This window comes from Microtus ochrogaster, chromosome 6, assembly GCF_000317375.1.
Source record: "Microtus ochrogaster isolate Prairie Vole_2 chromosome 6, MicOch1.0, whole genome shotgun sequence".
NCBI classification, from domain to species: Eukaryota; Metazoa; Chordata; class Mammalia; order Rodentia; family Cricetidae; genus Microtus; species Microtus ochrogaster.
The window spans coordinates 84,453,625-84,464,159 of record NC_022013.1 but is presented as its reverse complement, the minus strand read 5'-3'; the positions used below and the strand labels follow the sequence as shown (position 1 = coordinate 84,464,159).

At 38.9% G+C, this 10,535-nt stretch overlaps 1 protein-coding gene across 15 annotated transcripts in view; it reads left to right on the top strand.

Moving 5' to 3' along the window:
* Cdc42bpa (CDC42 binding protein kinase alpha) overlaps window positions 1-10,535 on the top strand; it is a 218,968-nt gene that overhangs the window by 137,786 nt on the left and 70,647 nt on the right. For 12 of the 15 annotated variants that reach the window (XM_013346978.2, XM_026779694.1, XM_026779689.1 and 9 more), the window contains exons 13-14: window positions 4,509-4,751; window positions 4,976-5,086. In XM_013346978.2, coding sequence (XP_013202432.1) covers window positions 4,509-4,751; window positions 4,976-5,086 — 354 coding nt within the window. The remainder of the gene's footprint in view (window positions 1-4,508; window positions 4,752-4,975; window positions 5,087-10,535) is intronic. The other 3 variants (XM_005348974.3, XM_026779693.1, XM_026779691.1) reach the window with 1 other exon arrangement.

The following is a 10,535-nucleotide window of genomic DNA, read 5'->3' as shown; positions in this document are numbered from 1 at the left end:
TACCTAAGTAAACAAGAAATAAGAAAACTCTAGAAAATAAAAAAAAATGCTAGGGATGAAAAAAAAATTTTCTTGAAATCTAAGGCCACAATTTTCCTGCTTATGTGATGATTACTGTTGTATATTTTTTCCAGAGTTGGTAAAATTAAGACAGTAGTATATCACTCATTAAATGCAGATAAAAAATTTTCTTGTTCATATTGACTGATACTGAAATTAACATTTTATATTATGAAGTTAATATATTCTTACAAAAGTTATAGATTTTAATACTCCTTTTACATTAAAAGTATAATGATGTGAGATCCCCCTCTCTGTGCTGTGATTAACATTAATGAATAAAGAAACTGCCTTGACCTGTTGATAGGGCGAAACTTAGGTAGGAGGGGGACTGGAATGAATGCTGGGAGAAAGAAGGGCTGGGTCAGAGAGATGCCACGGATCCACCACCAGAGTAAGACATGCTGCCAAAACTTAGCTGGTAAGCCATTGTGACATGGCGATACACAGATTAATAGAAATGGGTTAAACTAAAATGTAAGAGATAACCAATAAAAAGTAAGAGTTAATGGGCCAAAAAAAAAAAATAACCTCTAGAAATGACAGAGACATCTCGCTGCCTGGACAGTCACCCAAAGTTCTCTTGTACCGTTGGGGCATCCATCTTCAGCCTTCAGGCCCATAGTATCCAGCAGACATTTTCATCAAGCAGGAAATTCCAAAGACAGTTCAGTCACTTTCTGCTGTATCCTGCAGAATGTCTCGCAGACTCCTTCATGAATCAGGAACCCCGAAAGATCATCTCACCTTTAGGAAAGTTCAGCAGGCCTCTCTCTGCAGGTTCTCTGTGTCCAGTTCATGTATCAGTCCAGGCAAGAACAGTTTCTTGCCCAAATGGCTATCAAGCTCCATAAGGATCCTCTTCGATGCCCATCTTCCTCTTGAAGTAGATTGGTGCTGCCAGGAGCAGATGTGTCTCATTGTCATGAAAAGCCCTAAGTTATTAAAACATTTAAAATGTCATATTCTGCAGTCTTTGAAAGATATGAAGAATGCCTATCTAACTGAAATATATCTCGATATATATAGAAAATCTAAGTAACATGACTACAAGCTTGACTATTATTTATGATTATCCATCAACAACCTATATTTCCTAATTATACATTACATTTTTTAATGAACTACACAATCACAATATCTTAATCAATAGCAGAAATATGCATATACATATAACAAAATTGACCTTAAAAATCCATACCAATGCAAATTATTCATACCTATATCATTTCCCCCTTTAAATGTAAAAGAACATTTATAAACAATATTTTGGGAACATGGGCACAGTTTTTTCTCTCCAAACTGCTTCCTGCTGAATGGGGGCACTGTTAATCAGATCATTTAGGGTGTAACCTGTGTGCCAGGTTTATCTCAGTTGGCAGTTGAGTGAAGTAATTTTTTGAGGGTGTTCACAGGAACTTTTCGGGAGGTCGTGGTCTATCATACCATATCGGGATAGATGCAATCCACAGGGTCATATCCTCTGTGAAAACAAAAGAAGACCCTTTCCAAAGCATCATATCCTTAGACCCAAATTCTGAAATCATAACACCATGATATCCATTCTGGTTCCACTTGGCAGCCCATATAATGAAATGTCTCTCTGTACTTAGCTCCTTTACAGTCAAAAATTTTAAAGAAAACACAATAATACAAAGAATCCAGACTCCCTGTGAATTTTCCATTTTTACTTGGTTTATTTTCCTTTATTTCTTTTAATCTATAACTATCTGTACTTTGTCTCTTTAAAGACTTTACCTTTTCTTTTTAAACCATTAATTTTATTTTCTATATTTTTTTCTTCTCTCTCTCAAGCCTACGTACATTCATCCAACAGTGTGGTCTTTTATGTCTGAATCTGTTTTATTGTGAATCTGTAACATTTGTTTTACTATTCAGGAGCATTTCTTAAAATGTTAAGCAGTTCTTAAAAACTTAAGTTGCACCATGTACAGGTAATACGGTACCGTCTGTGTCCTGCCCAGTGGAAACCTTAACTGCTCTGTTATTACAGTAATTATGGTAGTTCCTTCTGACCAGCACAGTTCAGCATGGAGCAGCTGCTCCTGCCTCAGATCCATTTGGTGCCCCTGAGCTGCGCAGAGTTCCAGGCACACAGCAAGTCCACATTGGAGCCGCACTCAGCAGTTTAATTTTGAGACTGAGCGTGCAGCACAGAAACTCTTTTTATCCAAGTTACCACCAAATCTGACACGCAGAGCACTGCGCAGTCTGAAAACACGTCTCTTCCGCCATGCTCTTCCGCCTGCCTAAGCCTGATTCTGCTGTCTGCCCAGGTGCAGGCGGGGAGAGCTGAGCCATCAGCACGATCTCAGAGCACTCTCCTTCCGATCCCAAGCGGGAACACAAACATCCAGTCCCATAAAATCCATTGAAATGCTTTAAAGCCAGAGTTCACGCTGGCAGCACAGCCCCAAGAAGCCGCACTTTAAAATGACACGGCGGTTTTTTTTTCTGCTGCTGATGCTGAATCAGGAAATCTCTCTACAGCACGCCACCAACAAACAGCAAAAATCTGTGTGAAATTCTCTCTCCCTTATTTTAAAGCCTTCTCAGGTTTTTAAGTGGATTTAGTCCATCACGTCTGGGCGCCACTCTGTTGAAAATTTCTTCACATCCGTGTATGCCAGGATCTTAACATTCTGTTTCCTTTGTATTTCATTGTCTCTCTAGAGCTGTTTTCCTTTTTCCTGAAATACAAGTGTAGAGTTTCCTTTAGTGCAGATCTGGTTGTGGTTTTGATACACTTTAGAAGTATTTTTTCTGAGTATACAGCATCATTTTCTTGTCTCTTTGAGTGTTTTTCCACTCTTTCTGTTACTACTTGTCTCTTTTGAGTCTGATAATCTAGTTTTGTTTTTCTGAGAGTAGAATATAAATGATTTACTCCAACCCAAATTACTTTTTAAAAAAATGTATTTCATGTGTGTCCATGTATGCACACATACCTGAATGCATATGTCTACACCTGCTGTAACATGGGTATAAAGCTCAGATTATTAATTTGCAGAAGTCAGTTCTGTCCACTTTGCAGGACCCAGGGATCAAACACAGTGCCTTTACCCACTGAGCCTCCTCACTGTCCTCCCAAAGTCTTTATTTCTTCGTCTATTTTTAATCTTTCATGTATCAGTGTTTTGCTGTCATTGTTTGTATGCCTAGTGCCCATGGAAGCTAGAAGAGGGCATTCTGTCTCCTGGAATTGGGGTTAGAGATGGTCATGAGCTGCCCTACATGGGTGTCGGAAATCAAACCCAGGTCCTCTAGATGACCACCAGTGTTCTTCACTGCTGAGCTGTCTCGTCAGCCCCCCCCCTCAATTTTTTTGGAGAGTTTATTGTTGTAGTGTTTTCCAGTTTTGTTTTTATAGATTTCTTGGTTTAGGTTTGAATTCTTTTTTCATGCTTCATAAATATAAAGATTTCTATATAACATATGTGTGTGCTTTTAATTTTGATGAATTTTTTAATGTCTAAATGGACCTACAGATTCTTTAATAGTGTGGTAGTTTTTATTAGTCTTTTCTCATTTCCCTGTTTTTATGATAATTCCTTTTTTTTCTTCCAGTGTCTCATATATATCCGTCATATGCCAGTATTTAGTGATGCTTAAATACTTCTGATGTTTATTTTGTTTCCTATTGTTGCCATTGATACTTTATAGTGCTTTTGTTCTTTGGTTCTTTGAAAATCTGTGGGTATGGGCTTATGTTCATTTGCTGTTAATGTTTGAATAAGCCAAATTTCCTTGAAATTCCTTCCTACAGTTGCACTGACCTGAGTCTGCAAAGCACCTCTAAATTAGTAATCTCAAATTTAGAGATGTTTCTCCTTATTATTGGTCTAAGGGTTATTCTCCTCAGTAAGAAAAAGGCAACTGTGTTTTGTTTATTATTTGTGGTCATTCAGCTTAATTAGAAAATTCTCCCAAATATTTATTAAATTTTTTTGAACATCATAGTTTATATTTTTTCATTCTGCTCATTCAGCTGCCTCTTTGCTCTTGTATTTTAGCATAACATGTTAGCATAAAAATTTGAGAGTTGGTGTTGGAGAAGGCTCACTGATTAAGAGCACTAGCTGCTCTTGCAGAGTTCAGTTCCCAGTACCCATGTGGGAGTCAGCAATTGCATATAACTTCAGTTTCATAGTTCTGAACCCTCTTCTGGACTCATATATGCAATGGTGCACATTTTTAATACAGGCTAAAAGCATATACATAAATAAAAATAAATTTTAAAAATGAGTTTGAGAAGTTGTTAAACAAGACATCATTCCCTTAATGTCTTTAGAAGTAGTGAATTTCCTTTAGTTGTCTTGAGGTTAATAATTGTGGCTCTTCATGACTTAATAATAGCTACTTTCATGACCTAATGTGGTCTCTAGGTTGCAGATTTGGTAACGTGTATTCTTTTTACAAAACTATAGGAACTAGTCCAGGCTAGTGAGCGATTAAAAAACCAATCCAAAGAGCTGAAAGACGCACACTGTCAGAGGAAACTGGCCATGCAGGAGTTCATGGAGATCAATGAACGACTAACAGAATTGCACACTCAAAAACAGAAACTTGCTCGCCATGTCCGAGATAAGGAAGAAGAGGTGGACCTGGTGATGCAAAAAGCTGAGAGCTTAAGGCAGGAGCTGCGCAGAGCAGAAAGAGCCAAGAAAGAGGTCAGTAGCCAGGCAAATTCCATAGTATCTATAGAGTCGTGCTTTAAACTGCACTTAGAGACTAGTGAAATAATGTGCATTCCATTCTTTTAAGTTTTAATAAATAGTTATTGTGTAGCTTAGTACTATAAACTAGTGTGAAGTTCACCATTTGAACTATAAATTTTCTTAAGGAAAAGTAATTTGCAAAGCTAACTAGGAAATCTGCCTTTTTTGTTTTGAAGCTGGAAGTTCACACTGAAGCTCTAATTGCTGAAGCATCAAAGGACAGGAAGCTGCGTGAGCAGAGCGAGCATTATTCTAAACAACTGGAAAATGAATTGGAAGGACTGAAGGTATCACTTGACCTTTATGACTCCTGATGAATTTTCTCCTCTGCAAGCCTGATAGGACGGCTGACTTATTAAAACTCGTTGGTAAAAAATGAAAACTGCCTGTGCTTCCAGTCCTGTAGTCTCAGTCCTCATTCTCAGTAGTAGGGAGCTATTGGAGACTTGCTTGTCACACTCAAGTTTTTTTAGTGGAGAGAAGAAATCCGTGAAGGGCTGCCTCCCTGAACAAGATGTCCTTGTACCCTTAATACATGCTGTAATAAGGTATCAAGAGTCCCTGTATTTGCCAATTTCCTCTCATTATTACAAAAGATTTGATTGAGGCAGCTTAAGGAAAGCAATATTTATTTGGCTAACGATTTGAGGGTGTTGTTCATCATGGTCATTATGGAGAGCAGGATTTGAGGTCACATCACATTTGTAGTATGGACGTTGAGAGAGATGAAAGCTGCCACTCCTCTCACGCTCCCCTTTTTGTTCAGTCCAGGATTCCAGAGTTTGTCTTTCCATCTAGGTTAACCCAGTCTGGAAGCTCTCTCATAGACATGCCCAAGGTTTGTTTCTGTGTTAATTTTCACATGAAGTTGACTGTTGGAATTAACCATCACACCACTACCTGTTTTATAAATGATCCAAGAGAGGCCAACTCTAGCCACATGATCCAGTTTTAAGTTCTAGCCTGACCAGTTACTACTATGTAACACTTGATGGAACATTTCCCCTCCTGTTTTAATCCTCTCATTTATAGCTTCTCTTCTAGGGTATATAAGTACATGTGCAAGATCACACCTCACAGTGCTCAGTAATTCTGCTCCTTTTGTGCTGCATTTGAATCCTTGTAGTAACTGCAGCATGGTTTAATGACTGACTCACAGATCTCTTTCCTCTCCAGAACTGTAATCTAGCTTGTTAAAAATACAGACAAATATATTATTGACCTGTGGTCACTTAAAAATACTTATTTAATACATGTGCTTTTCAGTCAGTCAGTCACGTGATAGAAATGGCCATAACTGTGATGACTGAATATCAGAGAAACTGGTGTTTCTTTTACTTAATTCAGAAGAACTAGAAAGTGCAACCTAGAAGTCTTAGACATTTATTTTGCTTAGCTCTCTCATTACTGTGACCATTAGATCAAAAATAATACAATAGCGAATAAAAAATAATAGTCAGTGAACCTAAAACTTTGTTTGAGATTAACACAATTGGCAAACCTTCAGCTAGAAAGAACAGAAAAGGGAGCAAGGAGGAAAGGAGGATGTAGGGATTTAAAATCAGAAACAAAGGTGGGTGTTTTACTTATGACCACAGAGAGTAAAAGAACTGTATGCCACTAGAATAGATGACCTAGATGAAATGGACAAAATAACCAAAAAAAAAACTCAAAGTAAAATAGAAAGTCAGATCTATAGCAAATAAAAAATGAATTTTTAAAGAATCTTCTGATAGAGTTCAAGGCCAGTTGCGAACTACTAGACATTTAAAGAACAGTTACCTAAACAAATCAACTTAAAGAAGGAAAAAGTTATTTTGGCTTATGATCTTGGTGTTGACAAAGGTTTCTGTCCCACCAAGTCCCACAGTCATTCAGTCCCAAAGAAATACACATAGGTCTACATTAATCATAAACTGGTTGGCCTATTAGCTCAGGCTTCTTATTAATTAATTTTTACATCTTAGCCCATAATTTTTGTCTGTGTTAGCCATGTGGCTTGATACCTTTCATCAGCAAGGCATTCACATCTGCATCCTCTACGTCTGGGTGACGACTGCAGACTGAGCTTTCCTCTTCCAGAATTCTCCTGTTGCAGTCGCCCACCTCTACTTCCTGCCTGGCTACTGTCCAATTAGCGTTTTATTAGAATAATACAAGTGACAGGATAAAAAACCATTGTCCCACAGCATCTCGGAGGTTTTGGCCCTATGTTACTTGGCTCTAATGACAAAACAGAACATCATGTCAAGGAGCATATAGTGGACGAAGACTGTTCAATCATGAACTTATCAGTAGATTGATCCATTGATGAGAATAGAGCCCTCAGATCTCACACTTCAATAGTGACACCAGTGGGGTCCCAGCCTTCAGCAAATAAACTTTTGTAACACTTCATATCCAAATAACACCTCCTTAAAGTCTTAAAAAAAAAAAAACCAGAAGTGATAGAAATAGAACTCATTCTTGAGGCAAGCATGGCCCTGAATACCAAAGCCAGAGGAAGACTTCACAAGGATATTACAAGCCAACATTTCTTATCAATATATATGCACAAATCCTCAACAAAATCTAGCATATTAGAATACTGAATTTTATAATACCCAAAAGTATATTATAAAATGTAGATATCATGACCAAATAAGATATAGCTCAGGAATGTAGGGGTGTTCAGCACAAGGAAAAACTTTCAATGGCTTTTATTAAATTTGTTCTTCGGCAGTTTGCATATAAATAGTATATTCTGTTTAGTTTTAACCACTGTCTGCCCTCCTTTATCTCCTTCCCACTCCCCAGTCCCCAAGCAGGTTCCTTTTCCGTACTCATATAGGTTTTTTGTTTGTTTGTTTGTGTTGCTTTGTTTGTTGTGACCCATTGATTTTCACCATCTGTATAACCATGATGGAGCTATAAGTTTGAAGCTCGTGGGTTCCTCAGTGGGTGCACAGCTGAAGACAATAGCTGCCCTTGCCCAGAACCTATGAGTAAGCGTTAGTTCAGCATCGGACATAGAGCCCTGTGAACCCCTCCACAGTCTGTGGTTGACATGATAGGCCCAGTATTGTGCCAGGTACATTGCAGACAGATGCAGCTGCACTGTAAGATTATAAATTGCAAGTTGCTTTGGTTGTGTCCTATCTAAAAGACAGCATTTCACAACCCCTCTATCTTCTGGAAAATATTTAAATTTGATACATATGCTAAATCAGTGTATCAGTTATGCAGTGGGGTTGGTCAGAACTTACATTTCCTGTGATGATTGTGTATGGTGTTTGCAAGTAAGCATTAGCTCCTCTGTTTCTACTCTCTTTTCCTAGAATTGTGGGAATGTTCTCTTCCACATACAGGCTCCCTTTGCCCAGCCTTGATACAAGGGGAGGTGCTTAGTTTTACTGCAATTTGACATGCCATGCTTTGTTGACACCCATGGGGAGTCTGCCCCTTTCTGAACAGACTTAGAAGAAAAGTGTAAAAGGTGGAGGGGACGTAGGGAGAGGTTAAATTTTTTTTTTTAAAGAATTGTGAAAATATAGTATGAGTCACCAGACAGTGGGTGCTTCAGAAGTGCATTCAAGTGCCTTTTCACATGGCTAAGAGCAGGAAAGGTAAACATATGCGTAAATTGGGGCTGGAGAGGTTCAGTGGCTAAGCACACTCCCTGCTCTTCCAGAAAACTCTTCTGGCATTCAGGCATACATGCAGAGAGAACATTGTATGCAAAATAAATAAGTAAATCTTTAAAAAGTTCAAAACAAAACAAAAATCCTATTAAAATATATTTTTATTTTTGAATTTTATATATTTATACCTTGTATTTTAGTCATATCTATTACAACTGTCTCCCTCAAACTCTTCCCAAAATCTGTCACAGAAAGATACCTGGCAAATCCTCTGGTGGGTAGGAGACCACAGTGGGTGGGAGACAGACAGCAGCATGCAGAGAGAGCTTGGGTATAGAGTTTATTTAATGTGTAGGGGGATTATGGAGTGGAGAGAGAGAAGGAGAGAGGGAGGGAGGGAGGGAGGGAAGGAAGGAGGGGGGAGGGAAAAGAGGATGGGAGAGGCAGTAGTTATTTCTTCAGAAGAGGGGAGGAGGGGTGGAGAGAAGGTATGAGATCAGCTTGCCTTGGGTGGAGGGATTGGGGATAGAAGGAGCTTGTCTCTTAAAGGGACAGGGTACTCAGGTGACAGGGAAGGTCAGCAAAATGATAACACTCACTGAATTCCCATGCCAACTTCATGTCTTTTTTTTTTCATTACCCTACTGAGTCCAACTAATGCAGCCTGCATGTATGTAGTTAGGTGTAAGACCATCCACCATACAAGGACAATTTACCAGAAACAACCTCTGAAATAAACTGACTCTCCTTACCCCAGTAACCAATAGTTTCTCAACTAGGTGTGGGGCCTTATTCCTTGATCTGCATGGGAATTTTCCTGGCTTGGTCTTGTGCAGACAGCCACAGCAGCTGTGAGTTCATGAACACAATGCCCTGTCGTGTCCAAGACACTGTTTAGAAGTAGTCCTTCCCAACGTCTTTCTCTTATACACTTTTCTCCCTCTCTTTCTTGGCATTCTCTAGTCCTTGAGGGAAGGCGATATGATAGCGATGTCACATTTAGGGCTGAGCACCTCATCATTAGTTATTCTCTGTGCACTACTGACTAGTTGTGAGCCTCTGTATTAACCACTGTCCACTGAATAAAGAAATCAATGCGTTGGGGGCTGATAGTTCATGGGTATAAAAATAAGTATTTAGAAGACAGTTTGATATCCATTTAACAAAAGTAGGAGGCTGTCACTGGGAGCCTATTTTTGGCCATGTTTACAGTACTAGATATGAACTCCATTCCATGAATCAAGCCTTAAATTCAGTCAAGAAGTAGTTGGTTACTCCAGCAGTATTCATGCAATAAATCTCATTCTAAGTTCTAGACCAATGCATTTTGACCATGTTTCCTCCTCCAGCTAAGCATGATGGCTGTCTTGATACAAATTTAGACGTACCTGGGAAGCAGGAATCTTAATTGAGAAAATGCCTCCATAAGATTGAACTCTAGGCAACTCTGTCTAGGTGTCTGAGGTCCCAGCTCATTGTGTGCAATACCACTCCTCAGCAGGTGGTCTTTGTTGGATAAGAAAGCAGGCTAAGCAAACTATGAGGTGCAAGGAATCAGTGCTCTTCCATGGCTCTACTTCAGTTCCTGCCTCAACTTTGCCCAGTGATGGTCTGTGACCTGAGTTCTAAGCTGAAATAAACCCTTTATCCCCAGGTTTCTTTTAGTCATGGTGTTTATCACTGTATTAGAAACCCTAAGTGAGACAGTAGCTCATGCCTGTAACACAAGTATTAGGCTTCAGAAGCGGGTCGAATGTGAGGCTAGCTTGGCCTACGTAGTGAATTCCATCATTGCCTAAGTGTGAGACTCTATCTCAGAAAAACACTTTTCTCCTCCTCCTTAATGTTTTCCTTAGAAGTTAACAGACCTGGATTTTTCCTATTGTAGACATGAAGATGTTTAGACCTTTTGTAATTTCTTTCTGAACATTACAAAAAGCCTTCTTTCTTTTCTTATATGTTGTAACTCAATCATGCCTTCCCTCATCTTAATCTTTTAAAGACATGAATTTATGTTGTTTTTTTTTTTTTTGTTTTTGTTTTTTGTTTTTCGAGACAGGGTTTCTCTGTGGCTTTGGAGCCTGTCCTGGAACTAGCTCTTGTAGACCAGGCTGGT